The sequence below is a fragment of the Siniperca chuatsi genome, linkage group LG10 (genome assembly GCF_020085105.1).
Source record: "Siniperca chuatsi isolate FFG_IHB_CAS linkage group LG10, ASM2008510v1, whole genome shotgun sequence".
NCBI lineage: Eukaryota > Metazoa > Chordata > Actinopteri > Centrarchiformes > Sinipercidae > Siniperca > Siniperca chuatsi.
In genome coordinates, this window is record NC_058051.1 from 24,889,558 (window position 1) to 24,914,086 (window position 24,529).

Sequence of the window (24,529 nt, forward strand, 5' to 3'; positions counted from 1 at the left end):
CATTGTTGATACATTTTTATTACAAAAAGTATAGATTATAGCCGCTTTAAGTTTCTAAAAATGCTCATAATACAAGTCACAGACGCAAGCAGAGCACAGCAGCAGAAAGAGCTGACAGAGGAGTACTAGCTGATTTGAGTTCATCTCTACTTCTGTCAGAGTCTGAGCTCATCGCTGACCTACAAAGTTGTTGTTATTGCTGCTGTAATATTTCACCCTCCATATTATGTTTATTTTTTCTGTTGCTTTGCGGCTGCGAACATTGTGGTTTTGTCTTAACGTCTGTTTTCTTCACTGTGAACTGATGTGATCAATATGCTTGATGTTTCAGGGTTGTGTTTCAAAGTCATGAAATAAACCAGACTCGACTTCGACTGCTTACATTAGCTCCGAACCAGCTTTATGAAACACATTCATCCTGGTTCAGTTCAGGCTTTTCACAAGACGCCCTTCTTTTCTGAGCCTCCTTTATATGAAACACCCCTCAGATGGACCATGCAAACTTATGAGTTCAGACTGAGCTCCAATACGGTTTTCAAAAAAGGAGCTGTTCGCTTTTTTTTTATATAGTCATCAATAAAGCAGATTGAAAGCTGCTTCTTATTGAGTTGCGTCAAACTGTCCTTTGTTATAATCAGTTCTCAATATGTTTGAACTGAAACCGATATTCCAAATGAGGTAAAGACACACTCAAATCACTGTTATGTTACCTTAATCCTGAGCTATAAAGTGCTTCCAAACTTGCAATAGATAATAGAATTTAAATGTAAATGTAATGCAGCCCAATTATGACATGGTAATAAAAATGTGCCTAGTGGTGGTGAGAAATTCATGAATGATGCTGATAGACTAGACTGACAGACTGATTCATGATAAATAACTGATAAATTTGATAGATTTGTGATAAATACAGAAATATATCTCTCTAAACTTTGACAAATCAATAAGGTGCGAGCCACTTTTGGCTGCTTGAAGAGTCATTGTCCTTGTTTGGAATGTTTCAGCCTACTGAATTAAAATCTTCACAGATTGATGTTGTACAAACTGGGTCACTCATACACTTATACACAAACAGAAAATCAACATACTGTCAATACCAACACTTACATCAGCAAAATAAAAACACCACATACACACACTTACACGACTGTTTTTTGTGCTGAGTGACTCACCATTAAAAGTGTCCAGTGTGAGACTGTGCTCTAGATCTGCTTTGAGTACTCTTGTGTGCCCTCAGACCACGCGCACACACACACGCACACACACACACACAAAAATACACACACACCATAGCAGAAAGCTGGGAGAGTAAACTGTGATGCGATTACATCTTTTTCAAAAGATTGTCTCTTGCTTCTTTTCAAACAGAGTGTTTTCAGACATGATATCAGTGAGTGGAGATGGGAGAGAGGGTTTGACACAGCTGAGGTCGGAGGGGATGATACAGACGGACGGACGGACAGAGTTTCTTTTGTCTGAGCAGCCTTCACACACTCACACTGCATTAAGTAAAGCCATATGTATGTTAGGGTGATACCGCTGCATTCATTTGACAGCCAGTAATGGATACTTGTGAGCTCAATGTGCCCGTTTTAACTCATAGGACAATTCCTTCACAAAATGACCCAAAAATGACTTTAAAGTAAAAAAAGACGTGCAACATTAAGTCTAATTTTTTCTGCCAGGTCCCATTTCCTTTTTTCACTATGGATGAGTGATCCCAATACAATGAAAGTGCCTCAGTTATGAGGTTAGCGATAAAGATCAGTATTCACAACAAACAACAACATTGAAATTGGCTACAATGCTGCATGGGATATCATTTCTTTTTACAACTTGACAGTTACAGCAGGAGGAGATTGTGGTAAAGTGCTCCCCTTGTTGCCTTAAAACGCTTCAGCAAGCCTGACAAAGTCATTTCAGTAAGCACACCATTGCTGATTATCTTCAATATTGCACCTTTTTCCACTTTTCCAGTAGCGCTGGTTATAAAACCAAGAGTCTAAACAATATATTAATCTCTTTTTTCCCCTGACAGGTGTCTGTGACCTCAATTTGCATACCCATGCTTCTTAAAAGCCTCCTTCCTTTTTTAAGTAATGAGAAATTGCCTGTGATAGAAATATTCATAATAAAATAACCGAAAATAAGTCACGTCGGGTAATGAGTCTTTGTCTCTTAGTAACCACATGCCTAAGAATCTGGAAACCACTCCAACAGAGCAGGACCGAGGTATAGTTTCGACCGAACGACTTGACGGATCTGTTGGTCAAAATTTACAGGTGAAAACTGTCAAACACTGTCCTGTTTATCTTTTCCTTTCTCTACATTTTTTTTTGTGTACATCAAAGTCAGCACATCCTTCAGTAACTGTTGAGGTTAACAGGTCAGTGGATTTAGCAGCGATTCATCTATGGACTTTCAGAAAGCAATGCTCCAAATTTTCCATGAAACAGAAGTGAATTTGGAGAGAGTTATTGTTTAGAAATGACCTGAATAATGCCACTGTACAGCATATTTTACATTTGTGAAACACGGTAATGACACTGAATCTCTGCTATTTAACTGTTCATTTGTCCAAACATCTGCACTAACGAGCCAATGTGGCATTATGGTCACAGCTAATTTAAGGTTAACACCTCTGGTACTCCCCTGCGTACCAATGCAGATAATTTTTTCACATAGATCATCGCTTCCTGAGACAAATGGAGGTTGAAGTGGTAAAATGAACTGAATGGGATGAATGGCTACAGATAACAGGGCACTAAGGTCAAAGTGAACCAAATGCATAAATAAACATTTTTCTGCCTGTGATAAGTTCTGGCCCGTCCAAATACATAAACATGTGGGAATAAGTAAAGGTACCATACCTACAGGACCCACTGTGCACTGCAGTATCACTCGTGTACATTTGTGTCTTTGTATGCAAGTCTGCCAAAATATGTGTGACTGAGCGCAACAGAGATGGACAGACTAGGAGAAGGTCTTGGATCAGACTCAGTTCTGCTGCAGGATCAGGTTTTCAAGCTCATCTGCTGAGCGGAGCAGGAAGGCTGCGGACTCCCGGTATCCCGCGATGAGCTGCCTCACCGCTGTGACCTCCGGATGGCTAAGCTGAGCCGAAGCTCCACCACCACCACCTCCCTGACCGTGACTGTTGGAGCTCGAGGAGGAGGAGTTTGGACCGACTGACTTCATACTCAGATCTGTGGGACCTGCGGACACAACCGTGATGATTTAAGGAAACCATACAATATGGGAGATACATCAGAGAATAGGAAATAGGGTCAGGAAGCATCCTTAACCTGAGAAATGTCTTTATGTTAGGATATCAAACTATGCAATTAGGACTGAGGTATTATGACGAAATACCCTGGAACTAGCAGAAAAAAACAGGAGCTCCATATCTTGAAGAAGATTCCTGCACGCGGATAAGACATTTATCAAACAATGCTGATTCTTGAAAGCTCAGTTCACCCAAATTACAAAAAAAAATGTTCCTGACTTAACCGCCGTATCTAAGGCTGTACTAAGACAAATCAATGCCTTGAGCTACATGCTGACTTTAGCATGCTAACATGCTCACAATAACAGTGCTAACACGGTGATGTTTTAGCATGTCCACCATCTTAGTTTAGCATGTTAGCATGCTAACTGTTGCCAATTAGCACCAAACACAGTACGGCTAGGGCTGATGGGAATGTTATTACATTCACATGTTATTACATACACATTGTTTTGCATGTATCTGGTCATAAACCAAAGTATTGGACGAAGTGAAATTTGATGACGCTAGAGGAAAAGTTAAGGGATCACAAACGTCAGTAGGATATATTATCTGAAAACCTTGAATTTAGTACCAATCCATCTTGTAGATGTTGAGATATTTTATTGAATAGTTGAAAAAAGTTGACCTGCTGGTGGCGCTAGATGAAAAGTCAGGATTAGGATTCATCATCTGGGCACCATGACTGTGTGTACAAAATTTGATGGAAATCCATCCAATAGTTGCTGTGATATTTTCAGTCAGACATACTGACATTGCCCTCTCTATGTTGGCTGAAATTATTCAGCAACATCTCTTTCTAAAAACAATGTTCCTGCTACTCTGGATAATCCACCAACACCTACGAACAGCTTTCAATGGAAATACTTTCTGCTGAAGAAATAGTCAGCCATGTGTTCTTTGGATTATCCAGAGTAACAGAGACATTATTCCTTCAGAGACATTCACCTGCATTGTGTCAAGTTGGAAACTCATATTAGGGTTGAGACTTACATGAGAAAATATGTTGTGTTTTTGTAATTTGCATGAAACAACCCTTTAATTGCAAGAGCAGTGTGCTGAATATTGTTTTCTTCTAAATACACAGCATTAACAATTCTTTTTCAAGCCACACTGTTTGGTTGAGCTGGACTGACAGAAGCGCCTCACCATTGGTTTGTGCAGCCCCAGAGTTCTGCTGGTTGCTGCCGACTGTCCCATATCCCCGCAGGTTGTAGTTGAGGCCTCCATTGGTGTAGAGCTGGTCTTGGGCAAAAGCTGCGCTGGAGATGGAGAACCCTGACGGGGTCACAGAGGCCGGGTCCCTCAAGTTGGGCTTGTCAACAGAGGCGGGCTCATCCTATGAGAAATTAAATGTTTTCAGTTTGGGCAGAATATTGTAGTTTATGTTGTGTAGTTTGCCGTTAATGATGTTTGGCCATCCTAGCACATTGCTGAATCCCTGCTGGACAAATTCACAAACACCAACTGCCAAGACATTTACCGTTGGTGGGTAGACATCGAGCCGCATCCGCTTGGCAGCATTTCTGGTTTCGCTGTCACAGGCAGCAGCGAGGATGTTCTCAGCCATGGCAGAGGTGAGGTGAGGAGGTGTTGGTCGTATCTGGCAGCAAGGGTCAGCGAGATTTTTGCACATTACGAATGTGAAACACTGCATTTTTTGATATTTATGATTGTATGTTGGATTTATGCAGGCAACATTATAGCTGGGGCACTTTGTACCTCAAAACCGCCTTTTTTCATGCGGCGACAGGATTTGAGGTAGGTGCGGATGCGCTTGCGGGAGCGCTCCTGGAACTCTGGGAACTGACGGCTACAGGACTCGATAATGGCCTGGATCTTCTCCTTGGGCTGTTTGGAGATGGGCACCATGCGGTCCAGATTCTCATCCACGAACAGACGCACAAACATCTGACAGAGAGAGGGGGAGGGGAGCGAGGGGATGTAGAGCAGAAAAATGGAGTGGGGGTGTGGGGTGGAGAGCGAGAGGGGTGTGAGAGTCGAAAACAAAAGAGAGGAAAAGGGAAGGCAGGGGATGAGGGAGCATTAGAGGTAGAGTGGAAGAAGAGAGGATAAAGAGGGAGGGGGAGGTGATGAAAACAGGAGTGATGGAAATGGAATCATTACTCATATTCAGGACAATATTTCTAATGTTTGGTTATTCACTCATGTTTGCATTTTTGCAACTCTACTGTTCTAGCTGTTTCCATTAGACTCAGAAATGCACAGATAGTGGTTTTCACAGAATAAATAGAGAGTTCTTGCCTGCATTGGGTTTGGATATGAGAATTTTTTTCATCTTTGATATTTCTAAATACAGTATCTACGTATAACAACAATAACAGTGCTGGCTGATAGCCATCAGTACTGGAGATCCACAGATAAGAACAGCACTGTAATGGATTCTCTCTATATGAATTTAATTATACTGCAACAGTTAGACAGGTTACTTACATTGAAGGCTTTAAGTCTCTCAGGGTCCATACCCTCAGCGTCATTGATCTTGTCACTGTCATCGTGGTCGTCATGATCGTCGTCGTCGTCGTCAATTATCTGTGCTCGACCAGAGGTCAAGTCCTCTGCGCTCATGCTCAGTTCAGTCTTCACAGAGTCATAGCTTCCTGAGCTGTAAGGAGGGGACTATAAACACACAGAAATACACAAAAATGTTATTTATTACCTATTTATAGATTATACAGACACAGGAGCTATTTTTCTTAACTGTCCATTGAAACAAAGTTGGTACCACATGAGAAAGACAAAATATTTGAAATTGTGATTAATCAAATCAAGTGTCTATTCTTACCTTGTTGTTGTACTCTGTCTTGATGGGGTACTTCCTGTTGGGGTCTGCGGGGTAAGAGTTTGGCGGCGAGCTCCCCGCAGGCAGCAGTCTGTCGCTCAGATTGACCGGCTGCTGATCCTCTGAGGAGGACGAGGGCGAGGTGGTGCTGAAGTCCAGGGGAGCGCTCAACCCGTTCTCTGTCACCTCCCCATAAGGGGTCCCACCATCTGGGGGGTTCCCACCCACAGACAGCACCTCCGGGGAGGTCAGGGCCGGCAGCCCGTTGGCACTGCCGTTCTCCGAGGAGTCGTCATCTGGCAGAATGGAGGGAGGACAAGGCGAAGACGCAGATACAGAGATGAGCTGTGTGGATGTTTGTCATCATTTAGCATTAATGTGGGTTTGTTTACTACAATAGGCGCTATTTCTGTCTTGGGTAACAACAGAGTGGGTGTGTAACTACTGGGGCATGGGACTTCCTGCCTCATGTTGTGCTTTCTGAAACTGTTATGGAAGTGGGTATTGGGGTCAACTGTCAAGATAAATAAAAGTTAGGGTAGAAGGGGAGAGTGTTAACAGCGAAGAGAGAAAGAGATGAGGAGGGACGGATGGGGGAAGGGAGCCTTCACTTCCTGGTGTGTGCAAATTAGAGCTTTTTAACTCAGTTTATGGCCATGTAATGATTTGACTGTGATGGTTTCAACATGTGTTCTGCGCACACCTATGTTCACTGGAACAGAGTAATTCTCCCTCTCAATGATTTGCCCTATTTTCAGTCTTTTCTGTGGTGGTTCCTAATCTGTGACAGTTAATATCGGCCTTTGTCCTACTTCTCTAAGCCCTGTACCCTGAGAGAGGGGTGCACAATGGATTGGGGCTGCGTTGGTGTCCCACCCCCTGTAAGAGTAGATTTATTTGGATTAGTCCACTAAGAACGAGGCAAGCTGTTTCCTGTGTAACACTAATCGGTACCCTTCCTGTGTAAATTCCAGATGTAAATAAAACTAAAAAAAGGACCAAAAACAAATAAAACCACATCATACCAACAACAACCAGTGACAACTATTAGTACAAGATGGCTGCGTGTCTACAGTTGTCTTACCGTCCTCTTCTTTAACGGTGGCAGTTGGGTTGCTGACTCTCTCTCCATTAGGTGGACTGGGCTCAGGCACTGGGGGCTGCTCAGCTGCGACCCATGTGGGCTCAGCGCTGTTCATGTCCTCACTGCTCACCGAACTGTCATCCTGAAGGGAGACAGCGGGAGAGAAAAGAAACTGTGAGACAGGGGAAGAAACCTGGTTGGGCAGAGGAAGTGGACCAGGAGAAAGGTCCTCTCACTTTAGACAGCAACTTTCAAGTTTCCCATTCATCCCGTAAAGATAAAGAGAGGGAGAAAAAGACAAGACTTTTATCATGACACTTTGCATCTTTTGTCTTTTTTGCTGTTAAAAAACAGGGTCACACTTTTTGAAGTTTATATTAAAACTATACTGACATGCCCATATGTACATTGAAAGAGGTATTGGTTGCTGTAATTGTTCCTGCTGTCCATACAGGCCAAAAAGAGGTCCCTTCGTAAAGCTATGTCAATGTAAGTGAATCCACAGTCCTTGTTCTGTGTAAAAATGGATGTTCAGTTGACGTGAATATGAAGCTTCAGAAGTCTGAGTTAGAGAAATCGTGAGGGTACCTTCCAAAGTTACACTGCCATGGCCAGTCTCATATTAAGGAGGAATAATTATAGCAACCAATAAAGCTTTCAATGTACATTTATGACTTGAAACAATGTGAACATTTTCTTGATTTAACTCTTAATAAAAACATACTGAAGTCTGGCCATGTAGGAGCCTCCCTGCTGACTAATATGTTTATGTGCGCACTGCTATTTTTAACTCTGTTACGTAGAGACCCTAAAGATGCTTGTTGTAGCGTAACACGAGTATGAGTAAACCACGGGGGTAAGGATTAGCAAAGGAGAGTGGAATAATCTCACAAACTATTCAAAGGCTGTCCTGAGTTTTGGCTTCAAACTACAGAAATTATAGTCTGCTGAACAGCCATGACCACATTTCAGAGCAGCGTTGAGCTTCTCAGAGCGACCCAGGGCAGTTTACTTTATGCTAACATAAATGGTGACTTCTCCTTGGCCTGTGTGCACGTCGTCATGTGTCAGCTGGCAGAAGGGGGCAGAACTACGACTGGGTGATGGAAACAGAGCAGAAATACATCTCGTCATCTCATTCTATCCACACGAGCACACAAATAGGCCTAAACTCCTGGGAATATGCATCCGTCCCTCTGTAAAGGGGTTTTGATGAGGACCAAAATGCTCAGTGACAGCTCCATTAGGTACCAAGTGACCAATGTAGCATTAAAGAGAGAGAGAGAATAGAATAAACTGTATTGTCTCACCAATTAAGACAACAAACACAACATACAACATACCTTCAGAAGGTGATACAACTTATAATATAATTAAAATCTCCCAGCATGGAAATATTTTTGTGTAGAGCTGAAACAATTAATCTACTATCCAACTATTTTGATAATCATTTTAACCATTTTTCAAGAAAAATGCCAAACATTCAGTGGTTCGAGTTTCTCAGTTATGAGGATTTGTTGTTTTTCTTTGTCTCATATGTGACAGTAAACTAAATATCTGTGGGTTTTGGACAAAATTAGCAATCTTGAGATGTCACTTTGGGCTTTATTTCTTTTGGACAATCATTGGTTGCAGCCCTATTTTAGTGGTGTTTTTATAACTAGGCCTGTATCCAATCTAAATGGCTATACTGAGGTGCATAACAGTGGGAATGTTTGGTAAAAAGGATAGAAAACAGATCTGAGGCATGTTTTCATCACCCCTCTTTTTGAACAGAATGTATGTAGTTTGCTTCTTTACCATATGCCATAAAAGAAAAGCAAGGTTGTACTCTAACAATCAAACCAAAGTTCTGCAGAACTGACTCCTGCAACAGTCCACACACACTTTCACAAATCTTCTACTGATTTGCTTTTGTCAACAGAACAAACCTGCTGCATTTTGAACCAACTGCTGCTTTGAACTGTTCTCTAAACCAGCGCAGCAGAGATATGGAACAAATTACTACAAGTCTCCTACAACACTGACATAACCCTCTGTGATGGTTAATTATTAAATTATTGGCCTGCTCATTCTCAGTCTGCACACAGATGCGCCCAACAGTCTGAGCATTTGTTAATTTGTACTCACCCGCAAATCACAGTCTGGGTCATTGTTCCGGATAATCCTAATTATGCGTGAGTGAGGTCGACATTATCATCATCAAGTACCGCTCCCTGCACTTTAGTGACAGTGGTCTCTGAGTGTTTCTGTCACAGTCCCACATGGGAGTGGTCTCACACATGACGTCACTCTGCACAGAAGATTTACTAATCCTCATTTCACACTGAGCTCCTCCTCCCAGCAGACCAGACTACTCGGATTGTTTAATATTGAATTAAAAGTTAAGAGGGAGGATGTCTTATTGTGCCTGCACAAAGCATTTCTCCCTACAGCCTTGATGAGACTGAAAAGAAAATAACCAGAGGATTTGTGCAGTCAATACAAATGCAATTATAGTGAAAAGGAGATGTTAACAGTGTCAGATTTTCTAATTAATCCATCAGGATACCTAGTATGTATGCCCACGCTTCACAAACATCCACTTGCAGAAAGAGGCACTTACCCTTTCAGTGGCAGTCATGCACTGCAGTTTCATTTGTTTCAGGTAGGTGGCAGTAAGAGGCATGTTGTAATCAATGAGGTCCGGGACCAGTGAGGTTGGTCTGTCATTTTCTGACAAAGAAAACAACAACAAAAAACAACAATTACAAAATAATCATTCTAAATAATAATGATTTAATGTCTAATAAATATGTAGAAGCAAGCAGATTAATCAAGAAACAAAGTACATTTACTCAAGTAGTGTACTTACTTGTACTTGAGTATTTCCATTTTATACTACTTTATACTTCTACTTCACTACATTTCAGAGAGAAATACTGTACTTTTTACTTCACTACATTTACCTGACAGCTTTAGTTACTAGTTACTTTTCAGATTAAGTTTTTAAATATAAAACATATGATCAATTTATAAAATATGATGGATTATTATAGATTAAAAGTACCAAACTGTATATGAAATAGTTAAAATTAGCTCCAACTACATCATATACAATCAAAATAATGATCCGATAATTAATATATAATGCTGAGAGGGGCCATTCTGCAAAATTAGTACTTTTACTATACTTTAAGTACATTGTGTTGCTTATACTTCTATACTTTTATTTAAGTAAAATTTTGAATGCAGGACTTTCTCACCGCCATACTTTTAATGGGCACCATTAAAAGTATGCCGAACTAGCTAATACTAGCTAATACTAGTTCCTGTTTGAAATGTATCTATAGATGTACAACTATCAACTATCACTGGATTAATTTGATACTGAAGAAAACTTAAAAACCTGATCATTCTCAGGCAAGTTCTGGAGTTATAAGGAACGTCTCTTTTCTATGATTTCTAAGCAGATTTATGGGCGTTTATTTGCAATGAACATCAGATAAAATAATATTCTCAGAAAGTGTAAATCACACTGAATCAAAAAAAAAATGTGTATCATGTCTGTGTGTTATGACTCAGACAAGGAATGCGATTTTTGACGCAAGTTGCGCGCCAAATGTGCTGGCCTAACTGCAATAACTAACTTCCTTTTGTTTTTTTTAGAGCAGTTTGAAAACCTCTGCTCTAAACTAACTACAAGGATAAAGAATTCAAACTGGACAGCACACCAATAAATGCAGCACCAACATAATTCATTTTATTGGCTTTTCTTTCTTTACTGAATCCCTCTGTAAAGAAGCTCTGTACGGTCTGAGCTAATCACAGACACAGTAAGACATAATTGTTGCAATATCCTGCCAAAGGTTGAAATCCAAGCAGTAGCAAAGACTGTATGTAACACCTGAAATCAAACAATGTGGCTGAGAGCTGCCTGCAGTCTCCACACCGGCCACTAGAGGGATTCTGTGATCATTTTAGTGGGTCTATATAATCCTAGAGATGTGGTCCTCTTGAGTCTTTGTTACATCATGTCAGTGATGGATATATACAGTATGTTTAATTAATGGGGGATCGATTCAAAAACTCTTCAAAGTACAAACACCTAAAATGATATCAGTTCATATTTGGTGTCTGACAGGACGATGGAAAACTTACCATGTCTGTCACTCAAATAGCAACCACAAACTGAACACCTCTATTTTACACGATACACCAAATAAACATTTCTATGAATCTTATGATGAAATTATTTCAGAAAATCCTACAACAATTAAGTCTGGCTGTTGTAGTAGAAGATTGATTGGTTTATAACATCTCAGCATGCAGTGCAACATAGTAATTAAACCTTTTCCATGTCAGTATGTCAAAGGATCCGAGCATTATCCACTCTTAAAAGGTTAATCTCAAAAATAGCATATCAGTTAATGATGTCTCTCAAATTAGAGAGCCATCCAGAGCTCTGATGTGTGCTATTACCTTTGAACTCTGCAGTGCTGGGGTTGATGTGCATCCTCTTCTGACACTCTCCACAGCTCATAAGGAAGCGAGTCACCGCCTCTCTGGGCAGGAAGGCGTAGGTCTCTGCTATCTGTGCCGGAGGAGTGAGCAGAGGAGACTGGGTTACGGCAACAACAAAAAAAAAACAATGGCTGCAGATATGGCTCAAGCTGTGGCTGAATTCAAACTGTGTGCAGGTGTTTGGGTATTTTTTTGTGCTGTGCATGTGTGAAAGTTTGGGGTCAGTGATTATGTGTTATCTCGATGTGGCATGAGGAGGAGTCCTCCCTTTTGGCAATCTCTCATGCCTTCGGATGGCCTAGTTCCAGCCGAAGCCCTTTTCTGCTTTGATACCCTAAAACACAAGTGGTGTTTGTCATCTTTTTCATTCCTCTTCCTGCTCTTTCAGGTGCAGTCGACTCATATCTGCACCTCTCTCTCTCATGCTCAGCCTTCCTTCTCTGTTTGTCTCTACTGCTATGCCACCCTCCCCTCCTCACCCCCTCTGGCGTTTCCCTGTAAAAATGCGACCTTCACGTGACCATGGAGAGACAGCAGGGGTGCCCACCCCCACCGGCCCACCATCACCACTGCCACAGCTCCCCGTCCCCTTTGCCCCCCCCACCCCTCATGGCCCCTTGAGGCAGCTGAGAGGGAAAGGCCACCCAAAGGAGCGTGCACCTCCCAGAAGGCCACAGTGACAGTTCCATATTATGCCCTGCCCCAGTGATGCTGCCTCCTCAAAAGGGTACACTCTATGAGACGTGACAGGACCTCTCTACAGGGCAGGAGGAATTGGCTCTATGATTTTTTTTTTTCCCCAAACCTGGGGGGCGGGTGGGAGGAGAGGAGGGGTCCTGATGAACCCCCCAACACTGCACCAAAGCTGTATACAAAACCTCTCGTTTTGTCAGGACACCACACCTGACCTGACACCACACCTCGGTTTGCAACGTAAACTACTGCCTTTGTTCCAGAGACATCCATCATGTGACTCGAACTCTACTTTAAGTACTTTGTTTTCCTGGTAAAGGTGGTTAGTTGTTCCCTTGGTAACTCCTGATGCCTGAGGTGTTCAACATGCCTTTAGTCTTAGTCTTTGATGCTAGCAGCTTTGTGAGGGGTCTACTTAGGCACAGCAATGCTTTGTGTTATATTCTAATATCAGCATGCTTATATACTCACAGTTACAATGGTAACATGCTGATGTTTAGCAGGTATAATATTTACCATGTTACCATCTTAGTTTAGCGGGTTAGCATGCTAACATTTTGACAAAACACGTAGTACAGCTGAGGCTGATGGGAATGTCGGGTCTAGTCATAAATAAAAGTATTGGGCAAATTGAAACTTTGACCTGCTGGTGGCGCTAGAGGAAACGTCAGAGGATCGCCAGAGCTATTAGGAATTATCCTCTGGGGATCATGAATGTCAGTACAAAAATTCATGGCAAACCTGTGAGGAGTTGTTGAGATATTTCAGTCTGGACCAAAGTGGCGGATTGACATTGCCATCCCTAGAGCCGCTAGCGTGGCTAAAAATGTGTTCATGTATGTCCTGTATGGGCTTCTTTAGGACAATATGGGTTTTTTATGTGCATAGAAACATTATTTGGGGATAATGAGTGTTATCATGTGATCTTGTAATTGTGGGTGGAGCTGTATTTTTTAGCCACGCTAGCAGCATGACTCTATGGAGGGCAATGTCAGTCCACAACTCTGGTTCACACTAAAATATCTCAACAACTATTAAATGGATTACCATGACATTTTGCACAAACATTCATGGTACCCAGAGGATGAATCCTAATGACTTTGGTGATCCCCCTTACTTTTCCTCTAGTGCCACCATGAGGATGACATTTTTGGCGTTTAGTGAAATAACTTGACGGATGGATTGCCGTGAAATTTGATACAAACTTTCATGTTCCCCTCCGAATAAATTGTAATCACTTTGGTGAGCCCTTAACTTTTCATCTAGCGCCATCATCAGGTCAAGTTTGTATTTGTCCAATACTTTGGTTTATGACCAAATACTAAAAACTAACAGCATTCCCATCAACCTCGGCTGTACTTTGTTTAGTGCTAATTAGCAAATGTTAGCATGCTAACCCGCTAAACTAAGATAGTGAACATGGTAAACATTATACCTATTAAACATCAGCATGTTAGCATGCTGACATTAGCATTTAGGTTAAAGCACCGCTGTCCCTAAGTAGAGCCTCACAGAGCCGCTAGCATGGAGTCTTAGTCTTGTTTGTCTGTATGTCCAGTAGAACCTGTTAATTGTTCACATGGATGTTTTTCTGACAAAGACCTTGTATATCAGACAAAAAAAAAATGTTTTTGGGAGCTTGCAAATTTCAGTGTGTGGACAACCTTTTCCTTTTTCTTTGTATCCCATCCCTCTCGCAGCAGCACTGCCGTGGTATAGATATGGGCGAAATGGCAGAGACAAGAGGGTAATGTTGACTTTACTGTTAACATACTCAATATCCACAAGTATAAAGAGATACTAAGAGCAGTGCTAGCAAGGTTAGCTGCAACCTGCAGGTACCTGGTTGGATTTACCCACCGCTTTGTAGGTCTTCTTTTGGCCTGCATGTTTGGGTGCTCTGCCAGGGTCGGCGCCCATCTCCACATGCATGGCATAAATGATGTCAAAGAAGTCTTCTACCACAGCTACACGTTTCAGGGAGGAGTTGTCTTGGGCCGAATTCCCATCTGAACACTGAAACACAAACAGAGACTGGAGTTTAGTTTAATGTTCCGCCTGAGGCTTGCAGAGATGACATGTGTGTATCATCGACAGCTGAGGATCGCTGATGTTATAGCTGCAAATGGAGAGTCTTGCATCCATGTGATGTGAGAAGGATCTTTAAGGCACATGAGTCATGGGTCATGTGGTTACAGACAGTCATACACACTGCGCAAGGTGTCCTCACTGGCACTGAAAAAAAACCTGCCTTGTTTTGTCCAGCAGTCATTCTATCTTTAAATTTCTCTCTCAGGTGGAAAAGTCTCATCCAGTGGCATTGCCAGGCCATTTCACCAGGACTTAAGCCCCAAATGTAATTTTAAGCCTATGTGAAGCTCGACAAAAAACACAATGTGTGTGAATGTGCAGCACACGGTGGCTTTTCACTTTTCATTAAAGGTTTAATTACCTGTTAAAGTACATTTTTCCTCATCTTGATTGTAGGTGCTATGAGCTTAATTTAAGTGGATTTCATGGTTTTGCGGAGGAAGAGGGTGGCAACAGCAGCAATTGAGCTACAGACTGAGCCAACAGCAGCAGCTGAGTCAGAAGAATCACACGTGGAAATTGGTAAAAGCTATTTGGTGTTTCTTTGTAGGCCTAATACTTGTGTGTTTGTGCAATTCTGATTAGCTAAAATGCTAATGCTACTCATGCCTGTACACTGGAATGGATCCAAAGTCCCGCCCCCCTTAGTTACTGTTGCTAGGTTGACAAGCTTAACAAAAAGAAACATGGCGACAAATCAGCAGTCTGTTGCTAGAAACCTGCTCTACTTCAACATTGTTAGTCTGATAAAAATGTGTGTGCAGGCTGAAATTCAACCTAACTAACCATCACCAGCGGTGAGTAAGAAGAAATATAAATAATACATGTATTTTGTTAAGCTATGAGTAGAGGGAAAAGTCCGCTAGCTGCTAGGCTAATTTATGTCATGTAAAATGCCATAGGCTTAAGCTAATAACATTAGCATGTTGGATATGTGGGGAAAACGTGACTAGCAAGAGACAATTGTTTTGTCTGTGAACCTTGTGAGTTATTGAGCCGAATTTTGTACTTGTGTTAAATGTTGTTGCTGTTAAGCCATGTTTTATGTGTGACAGTGTGAACATATAAATGATTCAATTTATGAATTTTATTGTGTCCATATGTAACGTTTTCACCTCAACAAATCATCTTCATATAAATTTAGATTGTACATAACAATAGACAATGCAGAGTGATACCAATTAATGTTCAGATAAGTCCCTAGGAGACCTGCTTTTCATTCCTTTCCTGTCCAATGAAAACCACATCTCCAGATGTGGTGATTTTGAATGTTTCTGATAAAATGAAGGATGAAGTGTTAATTTATTTGTTGAGTCTCCCACTCTTTAAGATAAATAAACACTTTAAACCTTTGGATTAGCTGGAAAATGCATCGTCACAAAGCTGAAAACAGGCTGTTTTTCTAAGCTCATAAAAAGTGCACTTACTGGTCTTCACAGGACAGTGACGCTGCAAACATATGATGATCTTATAGAATATGATCCATTGCTGTAGATCAAACTACCCAACAGTATATAAAGTAGTTAAAATGAGCTCACCCTTGAACATCTACAGCAGTAAAATGCAACATACACATTAATGCAGCAGTAAAATTAATCCAGAAACATCATATATAATAGTAAAACACTGGCAGAGACCATTTTACTGCACAATGAGTACATTTTGCTATAATACTTACATACTTTTACCTTGTAAGGTTTAGAATGCAGAACTTTTACTCGTTGTGGAGTATTTTCAATGAGGTATTAGTACTGTCTAACTGCGCCTTCCCCTTTAAGGAAGGTGGCCTTGTGGGTTCACCTGTGTGTGTGTGATGGAGTCTAGTGGGTTTGTTGTGAGAGAAGTCCTGTCACATTTGCTGCAGCCACAGAAAGGTTTATGCTATTAGGGGTAGTTACGTTACTTAAGTCAGCCATAAAGTGTGTAGATAAGCTCAAGTTGCAGTATAATAGTTACTGTGTGTTGTGTTTGCTGCCGCAGAAAATAAATAAAAAGTCCCTGTTTATGTGATGTTACTACGGCTCCTTCTTGTACTCTATTTTGTTGGATTTCTGTTTATTGTGATTGTACAATTTGTGTTAAAATGCTTTGGCATTTTATTTGTCAATAAAGCACTTGAATTGAATTGAGATCGTCCAAGATGGTGGACAGGTTAACAGTGCAGTGCACGCTCTTCACTGCATGAACTGTATCTGAAAATTGAGTAAAATACTCTAGTCTTTAAATGTTTAATGAAAGCAATTGTGAAGTGTTTTGTTTCTCAGTACTAATACTAATGACTAGCGTTCTAATCTTTTTAACATCGCAATTCATAATTAATCTGGAAACTAAACAGGTTTTTGAGGTACACATTTAAATTTTTCAATCATTAAGACGTTCTTTGAATGTAAACAAAGTGCCAGAGTGCATAAAAAGCATCAAAATAGAGCTTGTTTATGAAAAAATCCTGGCTAAGCCCCAAATGTCCTCAAATCCTGGAAACGCCCCTGGTCTCGGCCTGGCTGGGTCGACAACCATCAACTCATCTCTGCAATGTTTAAAAATAACACCGCCGACACTGTACAGGACCAACAGTCCCTCCTACCACCACCTCTGGCGCCCGTACTGCTGACCCTGTCGCCATAGAAACTGCCACTGATTTCTCCCGGGCAGGTGTGCTGGGCAAAGGGTCATGTGACAAGCCGTACAAGTAGAATCGCTAGGACAACGGCCTCCATCCGCAGCACCACATGGGGCTTTCCTCTCTTTTCTGCCTCCATATTTTCCTCCAAGTAACTCTCACAAACGTCCCACCTTACAAACATTCAACACTTTGCATTTTCCACTTGATCTTATCTTTATATTTCTGCACCTGCTGATATTTTAAAGTGCCCCAGTAAGCATAAAATGGGGATAGATTTGGCCATTTAATTAGGTTTTTTCCTTCCATGCAGATATGAGACAAGCTCTGACATTTTCTGGAGATTGGGTTCTAGCTGGGGAGTGATCTTTTCTTGTTTGAGTGAGAGGAGAGGGTCCGGAGTTCAAAAAGTTGTCCCCCTGGCATTGAGGAATCACTTTTTTTCTCCTTCCTCTCCTTGACATTTCTGTACAGTTCCTGGGATCTGACATTTCATTTTCTTGTTTTCCCCCAACTGCATCCTCTCTCCTGCCTCCATGTCTTCATCCCCTACCTCCGTCCCGTCTTTCTTTCTTTCTCCACCCCCCCCTCCTCTTCTCTCTCCTTGCTCCTGCTCTCCCAAGTGCGAGGTAATGATCGTTGCCATGGCAACTAAAACCAGCTCACAGAGCGGGTTTGTTTTAATCCGGCCCTCTCTCTCTCCCTCTCTCCATCTCTCTTTCTAGCCACTCTCCCCAGTCAGCATGGGCTAAATGTAATGATAATAAATGAAATAATAGCAATCCTCCACCTCATCATCACAGCTGTAATCTATTGGAGGTATCATCATCATTCCCCCGGTGACATCATCACCACCGCCGCCGCCACTGCTGCTGCTGCTGCTTGGGACAATGGTGTCAGGTCCATTCACGCTGGATTTAGATAATCTCATACAACTGTGGGGTATGCACCCACACCGATGCTGCATCCTCCACTGAATTCTACCCCAACAAAATATCCAACACACACACTCCAGATATTCTGCTGCAAATGTATTCTCCAACCTGAAATCCAATTGAAAAAGACACACATGCATATTGCAACCCACCAGTGTTGGAAAACTTGGCTAATTCTGCTTAAATCTGATTATAAGACCAATATTTGCAATGCTTCTGTGTAGGGCTGCAGCTATTTTTGTTATCAATTACTTTCTCAATGTCATAAAAATGCACATCACAATTTCCTAAAGCCCTAGGTGACGTCTTCAAATGTCTTTTTTTGTCCGACCAACAGTCCAAAACCTAAAAATATTCAGTTCACAATGCTACAAAACACAGAAAATCAGCCCATCAGAGAAGCTGTTATGCATTTTTGCTTGAAAAACGACTCAAGTGATTAATCACTTATCAAAATAGTTCCTGATTATCTTACTAATCGATTAATCTAGCTCTGCTTCTGTGTACTACTACTCCTCAAGTAAGAACTTGCAGGCAAGGCTGCATTTCTTTCACTAGCCACCACATCAGTCCTGCTACCTGAAGGCCTTCTTGGGCTCCTCTGTTTCCATAAGCTCTTTAGTTTAGAAAACACAAGTCAACAGGGAGTTAAACATTCACCTCTGAACACGGCATGCTTTAAGTGTGTGCATGTTTGTGCGCGCCATGTGTGTTTAAGTGCCGCACACGTCTACCGGGCAGAGCTTGTAGATGAAGCATCTCAGAGGAGAACAGCTGTTGAATAGCGCTGTAGATATTTGGTCTCATCAGCAGCATGCCGTTTTAAAGAGCAAAGGAGACATGTCAGCATTCCTAATCGCCAGCAACACCGCAAAACTCTCACCCTCCTTCTCCTCCTTCTCTCTATCTTTCTAATCCTGTAGGACTTTGCTCTCCCCAAACCACTGTACAACCAGCCCCCATCCCCTGCGCGCTCTCCCTGTCCCGCACCAAACCGCTCTGTTGCTAGGAGACTGGAGGGGTTGAGTCGGCTGCCCCCACCCCCGCTGGCAGTCTCACACACTGTAGCAGAGAGTCACTGAGGGGAGAGAGGAGCAGTCCTGCACACAGGCAGGTCAGGAGGAGGAGGAGGTGATGGAGGTGGAGGGGAGGAGGGGAGGTTCACGGGAAGCAGCTGGGTCACAAAGACAGGCCGGCAAAGATAGAGATGCATCACACAAGAAATTTGCTCCATGGGTGAACGGATGAACGCTTGTGGGACGTGCAAAAATCTCAATTTAGCTTTGCACTTAACTTTAAAAGTCAACATACACATGAAGATGGTGTTTTTTATTTTGTTAGGTGGCTACACAATAAGTAGCTTAAGTTGTGGCAGCAGGGGTGTGTGCTCAGGTACTCTGTGTGTCTGTGTGTGTGTGTGTGTGTGTGTGTGTGTGTGTGTGTACCCAGCAAAAGGGAGTAAAGATGGCTGTGTCAACAGTAGTCATGACTCAGATTATCTCACTGCAGATGTGACAACAGGTCATCTTATAAAGCCCCATCTCCCCTCTGTAAATCTATCAACTGGCTAATGGACACGTAAATTGAACAATCGTTGTTTCTTCTGTGTGTGTGTGTGTGTGTGTGTGTGTGCGTGTGCTCCAAGGGGAAGATAAAGGTTCATATGACAAAAAAAGGGAAAAACAGACTATTACCTCCACAGTGTCCTAATTTATTTATTTATTTTTATAAAACCTGTCCCCTTCTGAATTCTTTTCTTTTCACCATCATCCTCCTGCCTCAATTATAAAGCCTCTGTCATTAAATCCACATTAGGTGCACCGAGCTCTACCCCTCTGTCCGACATCCGTGTGTGTGTGTGTGTGTGTGTGTGTGTGTGTTCCTCTCTCTGCAGCCCCCATGATGTACATTATTTGATAGAGTGTGTGACATCCCCAATATCCCACCCAGCCGGAGACACAGACAGGCCCCGCAGACTAACACTGTTGACGTTCCAGTCACTGACTCAAAATGGTATGTAAATGACTCGCACATACATCATCACATCCCAGAGTCCATTTCACCATTTTCAGGCTATTATCATGCTGTCCCAGTTCGTTAAACGTTGGCCTTGCAAAGGTATTAAAAATGACAGTAGCGGTGTGGTAGGAAGATTATTGCCATCTTAAAGACTCTCTCTCTGTGTGTGTGCGTGTGTGTGTGCGTGGAGCAGAACTCAGACTATCTCCCACACAGGGGGGGAGGCCCCCGGGCCAGTTAAAAATGGTGTTAATTTCTCCTCCTATGGGAAAGCAAAGAACGGTCTCTCCATGGCAACAGAGAGGGTGCTGAAGGGAGGAAACACAGAGCATGCGATCAGCGACCCCCTCTTTGTACGAGCACACATACACGCACACAACTACCACATACGTGCAGTATGGATTTCATCGCCCGTTTACAGTAAGTCACAGTAACATAGTAACCTCTGAAATGAACGCATATTGACATAAACTAATTTCTTTATGGATCCCAGTTTGACTCTCGTTTAACCAAGAAGTGTTCTCCAGCCTCAAACACAGAGGCACTTGATGAAAAAAGTCAATCACTGCCACACATGCACAGGTAAATTCTGCTTTGGTCCATCTGCGACTGATGGCGAATGAGACGAGAACAACTAGGTGATTCTTGTTTGGGGTGGTAAGCATTTGTTGTTTGAACCCATGAGTGTGAGCCCATGTGTTGCCCTCCTAATAAGCACTGCCAGAGAGGGGTGAAACAAAACAACAAAAAAACACTGGACAAAAGCACTGGAGAATCTATGCAAAAAAATAGCAGTAATGCAAATGTTGTTGAATAATAGGGCCAGTATTCTTTTGACTCTGTGGCCCCTCCACAAAAGAGGAGCTCTCAGGGGAAATGTGGACTAATTAATCAGATAATAATGATGGTGTTCCTCTTCCCGTCTGACGGTGAGGCACAAACATTTAGGGCCCATTTTCCAAGACAGATTATGAATAGTGGTAGAGGAGAAGACGTCCCAAGACAAATCTTTACTTTGTAAATGTATAACATTATTAAATCCTCTATTCTGAAAACCTCTTTTCTGTGGCAGTCATGTTTAATTTGATCCTGTCCTGTCACTTTAAGGCCGCCACTAACCATTATTTTCATTATCAAGGAATCTGCAGATTATTTTTAATTTATCGATTAATCTTCTTTTTATTTTGTGCTAAAATGTCAGAATATACTGAAAAATGCCCGTTATAACTTCCCAGAGCCCAAGGTGGCATCTTCAGATTTATTATTTTATCTGATCAGTACTCAAAGATATTCAGTTTACTATCATATAAGACAAAGAAAAGCAGAAAATCCTCACATTTGAGAAGCTGGGACCAGAAAATGTTTGGCTGAAACGATTATTTGATTATCAAAATTGTTGCCAATAGAGCTGCAATGGTTAGTTGATTAATTGATTAGCTGATTGACAGAAAATAACCTGCAACTATTTTTATAAACTATTAATTGTTTTGAGTCATTTTAAAAAACAAATTTCTCTCGTTCTGGCTGCTTAAAATGTGAATATTTTCTGGTATTCTTAGTCTTCTATGATAGTCAGTTGAATATCTTTGGGCTTTGGTCTGCTGGTCGGACAAAACAAGACATTTAAAAACATCAACTTGAGCTTTGAGAAACTGTGATGGATTTACAGACCAAACGATTAATAGAGAAAATAATTAAAATAATTGCAGCCCTAGTTGCCAGTTAATTTTCTGCTGATCGACTGCGAATGGTTTCAGCTTTAGGACACTTGTTTATTTCTGGTCTGATAGATTGTAAATAATGGCTTTGGACTAATCATACAAGTTAAAACATAAAGGTTTACACAAGCTGATGTTGACTGGATTCATAGTTTGTGACAGCACCTCCAGCATCTTTCACTTTTAAACATCGTGTGAGGTGTTTCTGAACTGTTACATGTATGTACATATATATGTGTGTGTGTGTGTGTGTGTGTGTGTGTATGAGAGCATTTCCACTAAAACCTATTTGTGAGAGATGAACAGATATTTACAGATTTCAGTTGGCATGGCAACAAAAAGCAACAGCTCGCAGTACTTCACATTTTTCAGTACAATGCTCATGTCAGCCGAGGGGAAAAGCACGGTGTGTTTAAGCGTTTCTTTTGAAACTGGCTGCACGCTGACTCCCTTCGTCTCGGGAAAGTCTTGTGCTCACACAGTGCAATTCTGTGGTGCATCTCTGTGTCTGTTTCTGGTCCTATTCCCCTCCTCCTCTGTAGCGTCCTCTAATCAGGACATAATGAGAGCTAAACGAGGTTGCATCTCCACACTGAGGGCTGCTGGATTCTCTGAGCACTGGGAGGGCTCTGAGTTGTGCAGAAAGAGGGCGAGACAACACGGGCTGGAGGACCGAGATGGAGAGAAAACACAGAGAGAAAATAATTGTGTCCGGCTTGAAAAGAAGGCATATACACTGAGTCTGTGCCACTGTGCCCTGCCGTCTTTCTGTCCCGTCACACACTGAAGCCGCCTTGTATGCTTCACTGACACATAGAAGAGACCTTCTCTGTCTGCACATCAGCCACCATCCATCCCTACCCCCACCCAGCCTCCCGTCATTTAGCCCCACGCCTGCCCCCATACAGAAACTTGGCACACCCTGGGAGCAGCTGCAGCGGGGCTCCCAATGCCCGAGCTCCAGAGACACGCCCCCGGCCCTGCAGCCATACGAGGAGGCAGTGACCATTGTGTTTGTGTGTTTGTACGTCTGCTCGTGTGTATGTCACTTTTCCACTGGCCCAGGACGGCCTATTTATAAAGCCTACGAACGCTGAATCAAAAAGCATGCTATCTAATAGTCACATGAATATAAATTGGTTGATTTGTTGCCTCTGACTCATCATTAGAAGCAGCTTGTGTTGGTTGATGTTTCGTTTGTTATTTAAATTTCCCAAGTGGAGCTGAGTCAGGGGGAGGTTTCCCCCTGACTTATGATATTAGCTACAAAGCATGTGCTCTCCTCTCCAATGAAAAGTGAGCTACACTTTTTTCAGTTCCTTTCTCAGCCTCTCCAGTGGTTTAATCTGACCTCAGAGAATTATTTCAGCTCAGCCATTGTTAGATGGGCCTCACAGAGAAAGCGGGCTGACCTGGAGAATGTTATATTGATGAAAATATTGGACAAGAGGAGAATTTATATCAACAAGAAATGACAAGAGTCAATCAAAGCTAATCAACAACACATTTCAGGCACCATGTGCACCTGCAGAGGCAGATCACACCTGCCCTCTTGCCCAGAGGGAAACATAATATTGAGTGGAGATTAGAGTTTTGTAAAGGCAGTTGGCCTAAATCTAAATGGTGCATTCACACAGGTATAACACCTGTGGAGGGATCAGTGCTATTCAACCAAAATCAAAGGATTCAGTCTTTAATCTGTGCCAATATCTCCTCCAGTTTGTTAACAGCATATGTCGTTTCTGCTCTTTGAGGTCCAGAGAGACTCTGTCCCAGCAGGGCGGGTGGGGGGAGACTATTCCCTGAAGGCGCTTATTTAAAATGGTGGTTGTCTCCTTGCTGGCACAGCAGGCCCAAACACCATACAGAGACATGGGCGCGCGTGCACCAGCGCACGCGCACACATAGAGACCTACTGGGGCAGTGCAGAGAGTTCACCACGTACATGTTTATCTTGGCAATCCGTTAAAAAAAGAAGAGCGTGTGGTTTAACCCTAACACACCTGCAGCCTCAGTAACGTGCAGCGGGACGTATTGTGACCTGACTTCCATTACACGCCCCGTCATCAGAAGTGAAGTCTGAGCACCAAGTGTGGGCGTATGTCGCTATCAGTCCCGAGCAGACCCTTTTGTTTCCGCCACAGCCCCTCACGTGGTTACCAATTACGCACAGCTGCCGCCCCCCGTCAAATGCAGAAATTAATTTTTAAATGTTTCTCTTGCAAAGACAGTCTTACACGGGTTTATGGAGCTTAATGTCGGAACGTACACAATAAAATGCGGCAGAGACTAGAGACTATCCTGGACCACACAGGTGTTGCCAGAGCAACGAGTGCCTGCGAGCTGATCCGCATCCTGCCCAGGACAATGAAAAGTGGGGTGCAAACACTGAGACTCACACTGGCTGCCACACAATCATGTTTTTATGAAAAAAAATAAACAGATATTTGAGCATTTTCGGACCATATGTTTGCTCTCTCAGAGGAGGACAAATCAATCTCGCCGACGCGCGGACACAGTCCGTATTGCTAGATGGGACAGTGAGGGCGCGTGTCTTTGATGAATCGCTGACAATCAAACCCGCTGAGCCGCACAGCAGAAAGGTGAATCTGACACCTTCTAAGTTGGCGTTAATGGCCTGTGGTCCCTGAAGGAGCACACCGGAGTACCCTGACATACCCGACTCACGAACATGCCGTTGCATTCACGAGCGCACAGCATCATCATATTGGGCTACACGAGACCTGAACAGCACGGTTCAAACTAAATGCTGTCAA

General features: G+C 42.4%; 1 protein-coding gene and 1 long non-coding RNA gene across 3 annotated transcripts in view; one reads left to right on the top strand and one right to left on the bottom strand.

Annotated features, from left to right (window-relative positions):
- The window catches only part of nol4la (nucleolar protein 4-like a), a 25,914-nt gene continuing 1,385 nt past the window's right edge, over window positions 1-24,529 (bottom strand). Inside the window, exons 1-11 of one of the 2 annotated variants that reach the window (XM_044210761.1) lie at window positions 14,822-14,945; window positions 14,230-14,385; window positions 11,635-11,746; window positions 9,779-9,888; window positions 7,174-7,315; window positions 6,093-6,385; window positions 5,741-5,926; window positions 5,009-5,197; window positions 4,770-4,889; window positions 4,436-4,625; window positions 1-3,215 (exon numbers count right to left, since the gene is read on the bottom strand). In XM_044210761.1, coding sequence (XP_044066696.1) covers window positions 2,998-3,215; window positions 4,436-4,625; window positions 4,770-4,889; window positions 5,009-5,197; window positions 5,741-5,926; window positions 6,093-6,385; window positions 7,174-7,315; window positions 9,779-9,888; window positions 11,635-11,746; window positions 14,230-14,301 — 1,632 coding nt within the window. In that variant the 5' untranslated portion in view covers window positions 14,302-14,385; window positions 14,822-14,945 and the 3' untranslated portion in view covers window positions 1-2,997. Of the gene's footprint in view, window positions 3,216-4,435; window positions 4,626-4,769; window positions 4,890-5,008; window positions 5,198-5,740; window positions 5,927-6,092; window positions 6,386-7,173; window positions 7,316-9,778; window positions 9,889-11,634; window positions 11,747-14,229; window positions 14,386-14,821; window positions 14,946-24,529 lie in introns of those variants that run through there. The other variant, XM_044210760.1, reaches the window with a different exon arrangement.
- LOC122882866 overlaps window positions 15,111-24,529 on the top strand; it is a 16,721-nt gene continuing 7,302 nt past the window's right edge. Inside the window, exons 1-3 of the long non-coding RNA XR_006379477.1 lie at window positions 15,111-15,257; window positions 18,939-19,129; window positions 19,910-20,028. This is a non-coding gene — a long non-coding RNA (uncharacterized LOC122882866). The remainder of the gene's footprint in view (window positions 15,258-18,938; window positions 19,130-19,909; window positions 20,029-24,529) is intronic.